The sequence below is a fragment of the Saimiri boliviensis genome, chromosome 13, assembly GCF_048565385.1.
Source record: "Saimiri boliviensis isolate mSaiBol1 chromosome 13, mSaiBol1.pri, whole genome shotgun sequence".
NCBI classification, from domain to species: Eukaryota; Metazoa; Chordata; class Mammalia; order Primates; family Cebidae; genus Saimiri; species Saimiri boliviensis.
In genome coordinates this window covers 53,788,464-53,806,514 of record NC_133461.1, presented here as the reverse complement: position 1 = coordinate 53,806,514, position 18,051 = coordinate 53,788,464, and the positions used below count along the sequence as shown (strand labels likewise).

The following is an 18,051-nucleotide window of genomic DNA, read 5'->3' as shown; positions in this document are numbered from 1 at the left end:
CTGCCGCTCCACCTGACAGCTGCTGAGTTTCAGTTCTGCCAGCTGTGATCTCTCCAAAGCCTGGAGCCAGGGGTTAGGACACTGCTGGGAAACACTCTGGACTGTATACTCTTGGTTCTTGGCCCTGGGAAGGTTTAGCACATGATGACTATTGCTTGCTGTCAGACTTTTCTGAATGCATCGACTTCAAGATGCACTGTAGACTGGTTGAAATGGAATGGCATATTGGTTAAGGTGTGACAGAGATGATGATCAATGCGTATATTTGGTGGAGAAAGAAAGATGATAATTTTTGTTTTGAATTTGATCAGCCTGAGAGGGTGCAGCTGGGTAGAGATGTCCAATAGACAGAAATCAGGATCTTTCCCAGCACTTTGGGAGGCTGAAGTAGGTGGATCATGAGGTCAGGAGTTCGAGATCAGCCTGGCCAATATGGTGAAACCCTGTCTCTACTAAAAATACAAAAATTAGCCGGGTGTGGTGGCATGCACCTGTAATCCCAGCTACTCAGGAGGCTGAGAGAGGAGAATTGCTTGAACCCAGGAGACAGAAGCTGTAGTGAGCTGAGATTGTGCCACTGTGCTCCAGCCTGTGAGAGAGAATAAGACTGTCTCAAAAAAATAAATAAATAAAGTAAAATAAATCAGTATCTGGATCTTGGGCAAAGGGTTGTGTGGGATGTGTTGTCTTGGGAATCAGCATCATATAGAGATGGTAGAAGCTGTGAATCGACGAAATGATTTTAATAACTGTATCTCTTTTATTAGCTCTTCCATGTGGCCTATATTTTAATCAAATTTGCAAATTCTCCTCGCCCTGATCTGTGGGTCTTGGAAAGATCTGTAGACTTTGGAAGCACCTACTCACCATGGCAATATTTTGCTCGTAAGTAATCTTGCCTACCATGTTATGAGTGGCTTTAATTACTTGGAACAGGTAAAGACTATGGATTTAACTTGAAAATTAATCTCGGCTGGGCTAGGTGGCTCACACCTATAATCCCAGCACTTTGGGAGGCAAAGGCTGGTAGATTACCTGAGGTCAGGAGTTTGAGACCAGCCCATGGCAAAACCCTGTCTCTCTATTAAAAATACAAAAGTTAGCCAGGCATGGTGGCGCATGCCTATGGTCCCAGCTACTTGGGAGGCTGAGGCCAGAGTATCGCTTGAACCCAGGAAGTGGGGGTTGCAGTAAGCCAAGATTGTGCCACTGCACTGCAGCCTGGGTGACACAGCGAGACTCTGTCTCAAAAAGAAAAAAAGCAAAGAAAAAATATTAATCTCTCAGTATGACTAGTTAGGGACTGGGCACTTTTAACCTCTAAATTACTCTCAGAACATTGGCTGGGTGTAGTGGCTCACGCCTGTAATCCCAGCACTTTGAGAAGCCAAGGCAGGCAGATCACTTGAGGTCAGGAGTTCGAGATCAGCCTGGCCAACATGGTGAAACCTTGTCTCTATTAAAAATACAAAAATAGGGAGGGTATGGTGGTGTGCACCTGTGGTCCTAGCTACTTAGGAGGCTGAAGTGGGAGAATCGCTTGAACCCAGTAGGCAGAGGTTGCAATGAGCTGAGATTGTGCCACTGCACTCCAGCCTGGGTGACAGAGTGAGTTTTTGTCTCAAATAAATAAATAAATAAATAAAAGAATATCCCCATTCCTCAACAATGTGTTCAATAATTCCAAGGATACCACATGCAGAACTGAAGTAGAAACTCCTTTTATGATAACAGTTCTTGGTGCTATTTGGGAGTACTTATAACTGGACCATAGCTCCAATCTTTTTCCTTTTATGCAGAATTAGAAACTAAGTTCTATCTTTATAGATTCTGTGCTATGATTTACTTACTTTGTTATCTTCGTTAATGAAGAATGTCAGGGTTTCTGAACCCTATGATGAATGGAGGTGGCTAAGAATTTTGCTTATACAGGCATTGGGTTTTCCACTAGGTTTCCTTAGAAGATAAACTTGCCTAAGTGGGAGCATGGAGTTAGCATTGCACCTCTGAGCATTGCCACTGAAAGTCCAACTGGCCTGAAATGGCTTGGTATTTTCTTTCATGAATTAAAATCTCCATTCTCAGATTTTCTCTAAAAGTTTTAAATGCCTTTCTGTTCTTTCTTTCTTTGTGTATTTCTTAAGGAAACATAAGGCTTCTTAAGAGATTTGTAAAAAAATGATAACATTTTATTTTATAATATTAAAATACTTTCCTTCTAGATTCTAAAGTAGACTGTTTAGAAGAATTTGGGCGGGAGGCAAATATGGCTATCACGCGAGATGATGATGTACTTTGTGTTACTGAATACTCCCGTATTGTACCTTTGGAAAATGGTGAGGTAAGTAGATTTGGAAGACTGGGAGAGATAAGACTCAGAAATGAACATGAGGCTATCCAATTATTTCATAAATGTGAATCTTGCACTTTCAAGGACATCTAACATAGATCAAGATATCAAGATGGAAACAGGGCTTGGGACTGAACAGTAAAGGAATCACATTGAAGGCTCCCAGAATGAACTGGGTTGAAAATTCTGTGGGGGGATTTCAATTATCCCCAGAAAGTCAGGATTCTTGATTCAAGGTGCAGAGGTCTTGAACTGTCCTCTCTGGTGTTGTATTTAGAAAGTGGGTTGCTGGTAACAGAAATGATGACCCTTACCTCTTCACCCATGATACCATGATCCCTAGTAAGAGTGAGGAGAGGAGGGGCAGGTGGCAGCAGGTAGGTTTTCTCTATATATTCTTTTCCCTCATCTGACGACCAGATGTAGGGGATCCGGAAGAGGACTCTGAGGTCCTACAGAATGGCTGCACTTCTAGATACAAAGAGCCTGCTTCCCTGAATGACTGTGTGGAGCCAATCCTACCTGATCCTTGATCCCTTTTGGTACAATGGACATAATCTGTTGGAGAGAAAAAATTGCTGTCCCTATAGGGTTGCATTTGGCCCTTGTAAAGTCAGCTTGGCTATTGTTAGGGGAGACAGGCAAACAAAGGTTAAACAATCAGAGAAGATTTCCATGGAAATTGCGAGGCCATAATGAATATGAACTGAGTTTCAAATAAACTTCCATCAAAGGTGTCGGTCTCCCTCTCTTTAAGTAGAGGATCATACTTGAACATCTGTGTGCAGTATCTTCTGGCAACTCATGAGTGGTTCATATTTCCAATGGCTGAACTTGGACTTCGTCACTTTGGGCTTTAAAACAAAATGGAGGGTTTATATAGACTTTTTTTTTTTTTTTTTAAGCCCCACTAGTGTCAAACTTTATATCTAGAGATTTCCTTTTTTCAACCTCATGTATATTTTTGAATTACTTTAGCTTTGTTTATTTGATGCAGCTTAACAAAGTTGTGTCCTTATATTTACAGATTTTAACAGTATGTTTTCAACATTTTATAGTGTTACAGTCCCACAACTACACTGATAGAACAAAGGCTTTGAAAATGAAATGACGACCTCTCCCAAGAACCCGGGGTTCAAAGATACATTGCGGGAACTCGGAACCAGGAAGTGGGAGGGAAGATGGGACTAGCAATGATGTTTTTAGACATAAACAAGACCCAAGACCCCCTACTAACATCGAGTGGTTCAAGGAAACCAAGTGCTTTGGGGGGAGAGTTATTTTTGTTTACTTGCTGCTAAATTTTGATAAAAGGAACTTTTTCTCCCTTTTTATATGTGTGTGGTCATTTTAGGTTGTGGTGTCCTTGATAAATGGTCGTCCAGGTGCCAAAAATTTTACCTTCTCTCACACCCTAAGGGAGTTTACCAAGGCAACAAATATCCGCTTGCGTTTTCTTCGAACCAACACCCTTCTTGGACACCTCATCTCCAAAGCACAGAGAGATCCGACTGTCACTCGGCGGGTGAGTGGTCAGAGCATTTGTTTTGTTACTTTGTGTATTTATTGTTTTGGCTTATCAAATTTATTGCTTTGATCTCTTTTAAGTAATGTTTATAGTCAGCAATGATGTAGATGTGGGGGTTGTTCTTGTCTGAAATATTAGATACAATTAAGAGTGTATGTCTAATGACTTATAAAAATGCCTGTGTGAAGAAAAATCATGATATCCAAAGACGATAAAAAAACAAATGATTATAGTCAGCCTGGTATTAATCTGGATGGGATAATTAATACTACAGCCAACAATCCCCAAATCTCAGTGGCTTAACAAAATAAAGCTCTGTTTCTTGCTCACATTACAGTTCAACATGGGTTAGCAGGTGGGCTTGGCTCCACACAGTCATTCAGGGAAGCAGGTTCTTTCTATCTAGAGGTGCAGCCATTCTGCAGGACCTCAGAGTTCTTCTCTGGATCCCCTAATTCTTGGTCATCAGATGAGGGAAGAGAGAGTATAGAGAAAAATCCACCTGCTTCTCATCAGAGGTGACTTCCATGGGCAAGAGCTGGTCATATTGTAACCTCACTTAGAGGCAAGCGGTGGGTGATGTCATCTAGCTGAAATGGGGGACACATAGGTACTGGTGAGCACTAGCACCCTCTACTTCGTTGGTGGTACACCACGAACACCTCACACTCTCAGGTGTCAGGGCAGTACACTGGTCTCCTGGGCACGTACATTGAGTCCACTCTTCTTCCACCCTCTGATCCGCTGGTGCTTTCCATTGGCCGAACCAAACAAAAAGCCAGAGAGAAAGGCCATTGGTTGCAGCCATAAAGTTCAGCTCCAGGGCACAGGACAGGGTGGAGAAGGTGGAGAGCAGACCTGGAAGGGTGGATGGAAGATGCCTAGTGCACCTTATAGAGCTTGGCATTTTATGTAGGTAGCATCAGAGAGCTGGGAAAGGAAGGGAGGGAAAAACGTAAGCGTTGCCATAGTTCTGAGCGTTTTTCACAAAGGCAGGCACCTTGGCTGTAGCTGGCCCATCTTTTCTATTTTCTGCTCTCCTCAGCTCCCTCTGAGCTCCTGCATAGTGGGGACTGTGTTGAATCTGAGGATGGATGTTTACAAGGGAAAGCTGGACTTTCTCATAAACTGTAGCTAGGCTGTGTTTCCCTTCCTCCAGATGCCCTGGAGCACTGCCACAATGTATCTTACCAATTTTTTTTTCTTAAATTGTCCTTTTGGGGGTTGCAAGATTTGCAGTCATATATATCTATGTATATTACTTTTCACTTAGATGAATACAGGCCTCCATTAAGTTATTTTTTATTTATTTATTTATTTATTTATTTATTTATTTTGAGACAGAGTCTCTCTCTCCCTGTCACCTAGGCTGGAGTGCAGTGGTGTGATCTCGGCTCACTGCAACCTCCACCTCCCTGGTTCAAGCAATTCCCCTGCTTCAGCCTCCAAATAGCTGAGATTACAAGCACAGGCCACCACGCCTGGCTATTTTTTTTTTTTTTTTTGTATTTTTAGTAGAGATGGGGTTTCACCATGTTGGCCAGACTGGTCTCGAACTCCTGATCTCAGGCAATCCATCTGCCTCAGCCTCCCAAAGTCCGGGGATCATAGACGTAATTTTTTTTTTATGGAGTGCACCACGTACATAATCTTAACACCCCAAGTTTAGGTTGTTTCTTTCATGGAGGAATATGATACCAGCTACCTTAGGACACAGATCATATGTGCTGCTGGGCGAAGGCCGACTGGGGGCTTCTTTTGCTGCTGCTGCCCTTAACACACATGGAGAGGAACTTCTACAGTGGCCAGCAGGAAAGCCCCTGAATGTTAATCTGTCACAAAAAGCCCTGGTAATACTGACTTTATCTGTATTAACAAGGGGAGCTGTTAATGGCTTTAGACTAAGTTAGATTTCCAGGAAGTATTGACACTTTAACAGGTTTTAATTAGGGAACCAGACCAGAACCCCAACATTAAATCATAGGGCTCTTTAAGGTGACCACACTCAGCGACAACAACAACAATAAAGATACAAAAACTCTCTTGTCCTTGTGAATTCAAAGACTTCTTGCTGACAGATATTCTTCTCACTAGCAGCATGGCCTCAATGAGAAAGGTTGTTCTAGAGTCCTCACATTCCTCGCAAATCCTGGGCAGTCTCCTGCCAAGTCTGAGAAGGAAGGGAGCTGGCAGGGGGAGCTGCCTATTGTCACTGCCTCCAATCTATTGGAGAGGGACCTTGTCAATGAGTTTACCCATATTTGTGGCCTGGTTTAGTGGCCAATCCTCAGCTGAATCTGAGCTGGCTGTGTTTGGCATTTCTGGAGCTTGAAACTTTGACTATAGCCTTTTTGACCCTGTGCTAGGAAGGTTTCCACAAATACTGGTGACCTCTCCAGTCTCAGAGATGTATTGGATCCATCTCTGTACATATTATCTCTCCTCCCGGAACCTGGGGTAGTATTTTGCACATGGCAGGTGCAACATTTTTGGTATGAAAATTGAGTTTTAATAAATATTTTCAATGTATAAAATTCATGTGTATAGAACATAATGTAAAAATTATTTTAATTTACATAAGAAATAAACTTGGAAGTTCTTAATCCCTTTTTATAGGCTATAAAGTATGATTCTTTTCTAAGGCAGTTTCCCTTCACGAACTTCAAGAATTTGATTTTCTTAAATTCACAAATTCAGCAGTATGTTATCAGATTTGATCGAGGAATGCATTTATTTTATAAGACATGTAACATCCCAATGTAGGGCTCAAGAATCCAGAATTTTAAAAGGGAAGCAGAGTCAACAGATGTGGTTAAAGACTAGTAAGAGAAAGTTGTCACTGTTCAGTGAAACTCGCATGTTCTGTGTTCTGTTGTGCAGTATTATTACAGCATAAAGGACATCAGCATTGGTGGACAGTGTGTTTGCAATGGCCATGCTGAAGTGTGCAATGCAAACAATCCTGAAAAACTGTAAGTACACTGTGCAGATTATTTTCGGCCTTACTATGAATAAGTCTAATTATTTCAGTGGATGTTTGCATACCATTAAATGTTCCTCGGTTCCTGCCCTCAGTAGGAGTGATTCAGGATCAGTGAGTACCTGGTGGGGGTGTGCCTCCTCTTCACCAGCTCTCCACTGTCTTCCACAAAACCCCGATGGGCCCTGGCAGACATGGCTAATCAATTACAGCACTCTGGGTAATCTGTGTCCCAGTCACCAAATTACCCCAAAGACATACCTCAGGCAACCAATTGATTGGAGCTAGCAAGAGAAATAAAACTTGTCCTTCTTGGTTTAATGGGATCAGGATATACATTTCAAACTATTGGTTTTTTTTAATTTTGGTAAAATACACATCAAATTGACTATTTTAACCACTTTAAAGTGACAGTTCAGTGGCATTAACTACATTCACATTGTTGTGCAACCAATCTCCAGAAGCCTTCATTTTGCAAAACTGAAATTCTATACCCATTAGACACCTCCTTGTTTCCTCCTACCACCGGGGCCCCTGGCAACCATCATGACTACGCTAGTTACCTCATGTAAGTGGAATCATATAGTATTTGTCCTTTTTTTTTTTTTTTTTTGAGACGGAGTTTCGTTCTTGTTACCCAGGCTGGAGTGCAATGGCGCGATCTCGGCTCACCGCAACCCCCACCTCCTGGGTTCAGGCAATTCTCCTGCCTCAGCCTCCTGAGTAGCTGGGATTACAGGCACGCGCCACCATGCCCAGCTAATTTTTTGTATCTTTAGTAGAGACGGGGTTTCACCATGTTGACCAGGATGGTCTCGATCTCTTGACCTCGTGATCCACCCGCCTCGGCCTCCCAAAGTGCTGGGATTACAGGCGTGAGCCACCGCGCCCGGTAGTATTTGTCCTTTTGCAACAAATACTGGCTTATTAAATTTGTCATCACTTATTTAATTTAGCATAATGTCCTCAAGGTTCATGCATATTGAGCATGTGTCAGAACTTTCTTCCTGTTCGACACTGAACATTATTTCCTTGTATATATGTATATACTACATTCTGTTTATCCATTCGTCCATGGATACACACATGGGGTGCTTCCACCTTTTGACTGTTGTGAGTAATGCTGCTGTGAACACGAATGTACCCTTTTTGTTTTTAATTCGAGTATATTTTGCCTACAATAAGATGGATGAGTCTTAAATGTTAAGTGTTCAGCAATACATTTGTGTTACCATTGTAAGAGGGATACTTTGAAGGGCTGGAAATTATCGAATGCCAGAGACAGTAATCATTTATCTCCATGTTTAAATCAAAGTCTGCAATATTTCATGAGCAGCATTTACCGGAGATGCTTTTCACTTTTAGTCAGATTCAGGCTAGCTTTGTGCTCAGACAGAATTGCTGCTCTCAAGGTCTGTGATGTGCTTTGCGGGCCCTTCTCCTTGACTACCCATAACAACATTAGGCTGTTGCCCCACCTTCAAGGATCCGCCAGTGCTGGTGAGAGAGAGCTTACACACCAACTGATTAACCTTTAGTGGAAAATGACTTGTTTATTAATGGCTAATCTATTTCCACCCTGTAACTTCCTGTCTCCCTAAGACACTAGAAATCAGGTCAAATAAGTTCTGAGTTGGAGAGGGGAGAGAAAAGGTCCAGCTAATGTCCCTGAGCCTGGAACAAAATAGTGCCCTGTGGGAAAGGAGTACATGCCATCACAGAGGGCATGAGCTTCCTGCTTAGAAAGGCTATTGAACCCTGGACACCCTGGCAGAGCTGGAGGAGTTCTACACTGGGTGGTTAATTCTCCCAATACACGTGTGGAGGTCTCTTCAAGCCTTGGTGAAAGGCTCAATTTGGCAGCAATCTACTTCCACGTGACTGCCTGCCTTTCTTTGTCTGCTAGTTTGCTTCAGCTGACCTTGAACAAATGCTGATGAAATCCACATCCGTGATAAGGTAGAAATCTTGTAATAATTTAATGGGATTCAGAAACGTAATGGGTGGAGCCAAGCCCAGACAATCAGAAAAGTTACTTGCCAACGAGGCAGAACCCAAGAAGGGGGCTTCAACCAAGCATGTATACCACAGTGACCTTGCTGCATGGATGAGGTGAAAGACCTCAGATTTAATTTTGAGCTTCCTAGCAGCCAATTCATCATATTTCACTACAATCATAAACTAAAAAGTAAAAAGTTACTTAGAAGAAACATGATTGTTGACATTAGTACCAAATAAGAATTTTCCCTAGGGGTGGGGTGGAGTGGTCATCACGAAGGGAATTCTCTAATTAATGACATCTTTATGTAACATCTTTACAGCAGATATATTATTAATCATTAGCCTGGGCTGCAAGAGACGAAAAGCAGTGATTTGGCAGTGTCAGTGGGACTCAGATGAGTACCCAGCTCTTTTTTTTGCTGTGCTCAATTTTAATCCTCTTATATGTGTAGTTGGACTACACGTTCTTGAAGCAGTCTTCCCTAAGTAATATTGTAGTCCAGCTAATGCCAAATGTTTAACGGGCAATGTGCTGAAATTGCCTCTCCAACAAGACCCCATTTGGATGCCAGTTGTTCTGTGCTGCCAGGTGGATCTATGCACATGAGCTTTAGCAGGCAGTCCAGTATGGAGAGTGATGACACCTTCTCTTGGGAATACAACTGAATATACGCCACACCACCTTCCCTTAGAGAAGAGGTGATGGAATCCCTACAGGCACAGCCAAGAGCCTTCTTAGACAAGGTTTCTTTTAAATAGTCTCAGGTCTTTATTTGACTGAAACTGAACACTGCACGTTTTTCATATTAAAAAAAAAAAAAAAGCTCTTTGCTCAATGCAGCACAAACGGTGGCATGCAGGGACACCCCTGCCCTCCTCCCCCCCCCAAAAAAAAGCAACCAAAACTCAAAGTTTCCTTCATACTCACGATATTCACAAAGCACCAGCTATGGAGTCAAGCATCTTGGTTTCGATTTAGTCTCTCTGCCTACAGTTACGACTTTCGTTAAGTGAGTTTATCTCTGAGCACCAGTATGGTCATCCGCAAAGCGGGGCAAGGTCCACCTATCACAGTGAGGCAGAGAAGAGGCTCCAAAACTGAGAGCTGCCTTCACAGTAGATGTTGTAAGCACTGGACAAGAACCCCAGAATCCTGGTGCTACCAGCCTACCTCACCTGAGCCACAGCATCCCAGGCTCGGGAGTGCCAGGACTCTGGGGAGTCCCGGACATGGAACCTGCACCCAGCCCTTCCCCAACCCCTTGGCAACTACATGCTCTCGGTGGTGACCTCCTCAGTCCCCTCGGAGCCTCCCTGCTTCCGCCTCCTTGCTCCCCGCCCCACCTCGCCCCAGTAACTGGCTGAAGCACCCGGGTGAATTCTGGGTCTGGGAGCTCCAGACTCTGAGGCCTGGGGACTGGAGAACAATGCCAGGCCCTCCTCCAACAGGGAGGTAGGTGCTTCCCCTCGCACCCAGCTTCCTGGACCAACCCAGCCTGGAGTTAGAAGCCTACAATGCGCCAGGACGCACGCCCCTAGGAAAACAACCACCTCGCGGCTCCGAGGCCTACCCCGGGCAACCAGAACTTTTGGGCAGGCTGGTTCCACCTTACCTCAGGCCCTCTTCCCACCCCTTCATGTCCCCCGGCTCCCTCCTGGCTCCCATTCTTCCAGATCCAGCAGCTCTTCCCACTGGCTCAGACCTCCAGCCTGCTTCGTGCTCTCCAGCATCCCCAGCTGCAGCAGGATTCCCTCCTCCAACCTCTCCTCTCCCCCTCCTCCTCCCCAGCCCCCTCCCTCACTGCCACCAGGCCCTGCTTGGCTACACTCCAGCTCCCCCATAGCAGTTGCCAAAAAGATAGTTCTGAGGCTTCAAGGGGGCGCATCCATCGAATCTTCTTTGGGGTGGTGGCGCACCCTTAGGTGAGAGGCAAGGCCGACTGAGAGGAGCGACTCCTGCCCCAGAGACAGCTGTGCAGGACAGAATCACTCTGGGGCTGGGCAACGATTTTGAATGGTTTTCAAGCAGGGAAGGAGGGAGCTCAAAGCTCGGAGTTCCAATCCAAAACCAAGGCTGAAACAATTTCATTTTAACTTGGAATGTGAAGGCAGATGTACAGCCCTTTGAACTGAGATTTTAACCCTTTGCCTTGCTGAGTGGTCTCAGCTTTTGGCCCCATGATGGAGCTGGTGCAGCCTCTGGAAGCAGAGCCCTCTGGGATCTTATTAGCAGCTGGCTCTTGAATTGGGTAAATCTCTGGGCATGACCACAGGTTGAGAGTAAGAAACTTGAGCAGATCTTGTTCGCAGGACTCCAGATCTTTGTGCAGGTGTGATACTTAACACATCTCAGTAAACTCAGCACTTGAGTGTTCATGTGCTCACTTACGGTAACAGTGGGTTAGAGAAGACAGAGCTGGGGCCCCAGAGTCAAGCTGAAGTCAGAAGTCTGGCTCTCCATTTATCACTGCCTAACCTTTGGCAGGTATCTTAATACCTCTGAATCTTAGTCTCACCGTCTGTAAAATGGAGACAATAAGCAGGATATGGGAGGCTTGAAATACTTGCAAAGTGTTGTGTTCTCCTAATTTCTCAATGAATGGCGCCAGGGATGACTGTGACGACTCATGTATCAGTTTCATACATGTAGGATCAACGGATCCTCATCAAAACTTTTCAATAACTAAGATGCACTTCGCCCACATGCCCAGGTTTCGGTGTGAATGCCAGCATCACACCTGTGGGGAGACGTGTGATCACTGCTGCGCGGGGTACAATCAGAGGCGCTGGCGGCCCGCTGCGTGGGAGCAGAGCCACGAGTGTGAAGGTGGGTGTGGGGCTTGGGCGGGGCCGCATGTGGCCTTCTCCCCGTCTCCCTGGGGGCAGAGGCTGTTTTCTCCATGCTAGTGAAGAGGCTGGGGTCATGTCAGTCGTAGGAGCTCAGGTCTGTCTATTGTAAGAAGAACTCACAGACTGGAAGGAAAAGTGCCCTCCTCTGAATTCAGATGTGCATTTGAGAAGAAAAAGAACAGTCATGATGACGACCGAGCATGATGGGCTTGGTGCTTTAATATGTTGGCCTCTCTTTTTTAGCAGTCATAAATATGGTGCAGCCACTATCAAATTTTAACCCCTTCTCCATTTCATAGGATGTGATACCGGGGAGGAATCAACTATTTTGAGGACCGAAGTCCTGAGGAGATGGCAAGATTGAGTCTAAAGAGGGAGCTGGGAGTACTGAAGGAGCATGGAGGGCTGGGGAGTGTAACATGGTAGGACTGAGGAGGATGGAGGGGACAGAGAAGGAAGAAAAAAAGATGGGAGACTCGTGTGACATAAAGTAAGAAAAGTGTTATTTTTTTTAGGCCTGATGTGGTGGCTGCCAGCACTTTGGGAGGCAAAGGTGGGAGGATTGCTTGAGGCCAGGAGTTGGAGACCAGCCTGGGCAACGTAGTGAGGCTCTGTCTACAAGCAGTGCAAGATTTAGCCAGAGATGGTGGTGCACGCCTTTCTTCTAGCTACTTGGGAGGCAGAGGTGGGAAGATGGCTTGAGCCCAAGAGTTCGAGGTTACAGTGAGCTCTGATCCTGCCTGGGTGAAAGAATAAATTCCTGTCTTAAAAAAAAAAAAAAAAAAAGGACAACTGTTATTTTTTATTTTATTTTATTTTTTGAGATAGAGTTTTTGCTCTTGTCACCCAGGCTGGTCAACAGGTTTCTCCATGTTGGTCAAGCTAGTCTCAAACTCCTGACCTCGTCATCTGCTTGCCTCTGCCTCTCAAAGTGCTGGGATTACAGGCTTGAGCCACTGTACCTGGCCGACAACTGTTATTTTTAACAAACAAACCTTAAGACATCCAACTATAGATTTTTTTCTAAATCAATCTTCTTGGGAAGCTACATATTTATTCCAGTTGCAAAAAATATTTCATTCACTACCACCTCCACCTACCGGGTCCAAGCAGTTTTCCTGCCTCAGCCTCCCCAGTAGCTGGGATTATAGGCACCTGCCACCATGCCCAGCTAATTTTGTTTGTATTTTTAGTAGAGATGGGGTTTCACCATGTTGGCCAGGCTGGTCTTGAACTCCTGGCCTCTTATAATTTGCCTGTCTTGGCCTCCCAAAGTACGGGGATTATAGGACTTTATACTTTTTGACAAAATATTTTTTGTCACTATGAAGAGATAGGACTGATGATCTCTTATGGCCAGTAAACTTACATAAAAGATGTTTCCAGTGGTCTTCCAGGGGAGTTTTCAGAGATGATAAAGTTCTGGGAAGGTCTTGCGGCCACCTCAGGCAGATGCTCTGGCACATTTCTCAGTCCCAGATGTTACTCAGATGGCCGTCTCACGTTACAGTCACAGCTAATTGGTTCCTTCTCAATGACTTCCCTAGTCCTGACCCCAGATGAGGGGACCAGAGAGAGAGAAAGATATCATAAAAATAATCAGAGGTTGTTTCTTCTGCTGCTTTCAAACACTGATTTAGGATATTTTTGATTGGATAACTGTTATTATGTGAATTCCAGTACTTGCTACTTGACTAGTTTTCCAGAGTAATGGAATTCTTTGTAAATAACATGCTTTACTCCAACACATGTGAAAAAATTTTAAATCTCGTTAATAAGTTTTTATCCTTTTAAAATGTATCAAATGTTTAAAAGTTACAAAAATAGTGCATGGAAGTCAGACCTATCAGGATCCATTTATTAGATGTTTTCTAAATTCCATTTGAAATATGCAATTCCAAATAGACTTACAAAGTAACTGATGTAGTAAATATAAATGCCTTGAATTTTTAAAATCATGGCACCATAGAGTAAATGAAGATAAGAAAGCATTTAGCCTGTTTTACAAGTTATAGGGTAATTTGTGTAATATCTAATTAAATCTTCCTTCACCTGGGAAATTGATTAAAACATACACATTTCTAACAAGACTTAGAAATTTTGATCTAATTGGATTATAATGAATAGATGATCTGCCTAAGAAAGAATAAGAATTTTACTCATGTTAAGTCTTTTTCATCTTGACATTGATGAAAATCCCAAATGACTTTTAAATTATACTTTGTAATTTTAGAAATATCATATACTATTTGATACATGTAGATAACTTGGAAATTAAAAATATAAAGTAAAATCACCAAGAACTCAACGACCCCAACAGAGTACCTTAGTCTGTTCAGCTGCTGTAACATCTGGGTACCTTATAAACAATAGCCTCAAAGTTCTGGAGGGTGGCAAATCCAGGATCAAGACACCAGCAAATTCAGTGTCTGGTAAGGGCCTGCTCTCTGGTTCATAGATGCCACTTTCTTGCTGTGTCCTTACATGGTGGAAGGGGCAAGGCAGCTCTTTGGGCCTCTTTTATGAGGGCATTTATCACCTCCCAGAGGGCCTTCTCCTAATAACTGGTGATTAGGTTTCAACTATGAATTTGGGTAGGACACAAGCATTCAGACCATAGCAGAGAGCTACTATTAATATTTTGTTAGATATTTAGTATATTTGCACATACTTTAAATACTTGATTACATAATCTACATAATTTTATATCCTAATTTTTTTACTTGATATTTTTAGATATTTCCCCATATTTTCCCAATCATTAAAAATGCTTCGACATCATTTTTGGTGGTGCAGAGTTTTGTTTCAATCTGACAAGTGTTTGTTGAGTACCCACTGTGTGCTGAGAACTGTGCTCTGTTGCAAACAAAATACAGCCCTGGCTGTCATAGAACTTAGGGTTAAGCAAATGTAGTGTTGCTTGCTTAGCCATTCCCCTACAATTAAACATTACGATTATTCCCAGTTGATTACCATAGAGTGTTGAAATGAAAGGTTTAGAGTATTGGCTGACCATGGGTCCTGCAGTCGAACAAAGACAGGTCAGAATTTTGCCTTTCCTACTTGTGAGCTATGTAACAATGGGCATATTCCTTAACCTCTCTAAGCCTCAGCTTTCCAATCTGGGCTATAGGGATAATGGTACCTACTTTAGAGAGTTACTGTGCAGACTAAATGAGATAATTCATGTGAAACACTTTTCACAGTGTGTTAAGAAAGAGCTCAATTACTATTGTTAGTAGTAGTAATAGTGGTAGTAATAATACTGTCTTTGTGCATTAAGTTTAACTGGCATTTTGATGTATATATTTTTGACAGTGAAATTTTATTTTATTGAATTTTTTATGTGTAAAACATGCTGGTGAAATAAAGACACAATAAAACAAAGATCATACAAAAAATTTGAATTAATGCTTTTTAAATACATTAGTTGTTAAGGGAAAAATTAGAGCTACATATTAGTCTTTCACAGTAATAAATAATGATAGTGTTTAATTGCAATTAAATAAGAAAAATGGCAACTAAAATAAATATATTGCTGGGCGCAGTGGCTCATGCCTGCAAGCGCACTTTGGGTGGCCAAGGCAGGAGGATCGCTTGAGCCCAGGAGTTTGAGATCAGCCTGGACAACACAGTGAGACCTTGTCTCTACAAATAATTAAGCATTGACTGATGATGGTGGCACGTGTCTGTGGTCCCAGCTACTTGGGAGACTGAGATGGGAGGATTACTAGAGCTTAGGCAGTTGAGACTGCAGTGAGCCGTGACCACACCGTGACACTCCATCTGGGTGACAGTGAGACCCCATTGCAAAAGTAAATAAAATAAATATATGATTCAAGCTATTGACCTAAAGGAAGAAGCTGTGACACAAAATACAATTTAAAAAAGTTTACTTAACTGCTGGGCATGGTGGCTCACACCCGTAATTCCAGAACTTTGGGAGGCCAAGGCAGGCGGGTCACTTGAAGTCAGGAGTTTGAGACCGGTCTGGCTAACATGGCAAAACCACATCTCTACTAAAAATACAAAAGTTAATCAGGCACAGTGGCTGGTGCCCGTAGCCCCAGCTACTCAGGAGGCTGAGGTGGTTTGAACCCAGGAGGCAGAAGTGGCAGTGAGCCAAGATCATGCCACTGTACTGCAGCCTGGGCGGCAGCACGTCTGTCACACACACACAAAAAAGTTTACTTGAACCAAAATGAGGATAGCTGTGCCCAGGACAGGCTTCCAAGTTGCCTTGGGCAGTGCTCCTGCATTTCAGTGTATCTTCCTTTGTTACGATTATATGCCTTGTTTTTGGTAGGGAGCGTGTGGGGCTAGGGGATAGAAATGGAGTCTCCCTCTGTCGCCCAGGCTGGAGTGCAGTGGCGTGATCTGGGCTCACTGCAACCTCTGCCTCACGTTTTCAAGGATTCTCCTGCCTCAGCCTCCCAAGTAGGTGGTTTTTTGGTTTTCTTTTTTTGTTTTTGTTTTTGTTTTTGTTTGAGACAGAGTCTTGCTCTGTCACCCAGGCTGGAGTGCAGTGGCGTGATCTGGGCTCAGTGCAACCTCTGCCTCCCTGGTTCAAGTGATTCTTTTGCCTCAGCCTCCCAAATAGCTGGAACTACAGGCCTGCACCACCACGCCTGGCTAATTTTTGAATTTTTAGTAGAGATGGGGTTTCCCCATATTGGCCAGGCTGGTCTCAAACTCCTGACCTCTTGATCTCCCCCTGCCCCAGTCTTGGCCTCCCAAAGTGCTGGAATTACAGGTGTTAGTCACTGTGCCTAGCCCCAAGTAGTTTTTTTGTTTTAAAAGAGAAACTTCTCTCATTGAATATCAAATGAAAGGAGCTCTACATTGTGTCTTAGTATAGCCTGCTCTTTGTGTAAAAGTGCCTAAAATTTTTTCACTAAGAGTGTCCTGGGTGTTCCGGAATAGACTTTTTCATAGCTCAATTAGCAGTAATACTATTTACTAAGCATCCGATAGTAATGATGATAATATTGACTTAGTATGCTTTTTTTCAGCATGCAACTGCCACGGTCATACTAGCGACTGTTACTATGATCCAGATGTTGAGCAGCAGCAGGCAAGCTTGAATACCCAGGGCATCTATGCTGGTGGAGGGGTCTGCATTAACTGTCAGGTGAGGCACTATTTAAACCAATGTGGATGTGTTGTCACAAGGAGTGAGTATTTGTTAAGCTCTGCTCCTGAAGAGATGTCAAGAAAGTGACAGGCAATCGAATGTGTTTTCTGAGACCATTTCTCCACTTTTGTTCACACAAGGCCTTGTTTGGCAGGATGTAATTTAGGGATTGTAAGGAAAATGGACTGAGGTATGTTTACCCACACCTCTTTGATCAGTTTCTCCATTTAGATCTTTGCCTAAATGGAGAGGAGGATTCCTGGCTGTTATCCCTGGCTGCTAGCCATCTTGTGATAGAAAAGCTCTAAGATAGGAGGGCAAGTAGTTATCAGTGTTAGTGCTGACCCAACATCCTATTTTCAGACAGATTCTGAGTTGAGACTCAGTGAGGAAATGCATCATGATCAATTAATGTCTTTCATAAGCATCAAATATGAAACATTAACTTTTCATCCCTTCTGTAGGACAATTGGTTTCACTGGAATTTAGTTAAGGGAGTGTATGGCAGAGGAGGGTATGTCTTCATTGAGATATTCATTAACAGTCCTGTCAAATATCTATGAATATGGTCTACATTGTCATTCTTTCTTATGTTCTTTTAGATGTTTTGTTAATGTCACCACTGAAGAGGCATTCTTCACATGAGATGCCCATTAATATGAAACCAGGGCTACATACCCATGGAGAGAGCCACCATTCTTCACTTGTCTTCCCTCCATACTTTTATATCATCTGTTATTGCAGATAATTAAAATATAAGTAAAATATAAGTCATAGGTTTGTTACAAATCACAAGGTTTCATGTGTAAGTGAGAAATACCAGGATAAGGCTCAGCACTCCAAGACCTTCAAGTGATTTGTGTGGATATTAAGTTGAAGAAGCACTGGATAATATGTAGGTAGAATCCTTTCTCCAGATGAAGGATCAAGTCCCTTCAATGTATCTTTAGGATACTTTGTTATTCTTCATCAGTCTCTCAGTGATATTATGCTTTGACCTTTGTGATTCCAGAAAACCATCAGTATAGCCTTTTTCTTTTCCATGGTGGCTCTACAGAAATATATATATATATATATATATATATATATATATATATATATATACACACACACACATATATATAAAATGAAATTATTGAACTCAAAAAAAAATTAATGAACCCTTGTTTAGGTACACTGCATTTGTTTTCCAACTTAAACTTAAAATG

The 18,051-nt window shown here is 42.9% G+C and overlaps 1 protein-coding gene across 1 annotated transcript in view; it reads left to right on the top strand.

Annotated features, from left to right (window-relative positions):
* The window catches only part of LOC141580808 (laminin subunit alpha-3-like), a 162,651-nt gene that overhangs the window by 57,293 nt on the left and 87,307 nt on the right, over window positions 1-18,051 (top strand). The window contains exons 3-8 of the mRNA XM_074383677.1: window positions 768-885; window positions 2,223-2,341; window positions 3,705-3,875; window positions 6,759-6,850; window positions 11,571-11,686; window positions 16,722-16,840. Of these exons, the coding sequence (XP_074239778.1) occupies window positions 768-885; window positions 2,223-2,341; window positions 3,705-3,875; window positions 6,759-6,850; window positions 11,571-11,686; window positions 16,722-16,840 (735 nt within the window). The remainder of the gene's footprint in view (window positions 1-767; window positions 886-2,222; window positions 2,342-3,704; window positions 3,876-6,758; window positions 6,851-11,570; window positions 11,687-16,721; window positions 16,841-18,051) is intronic.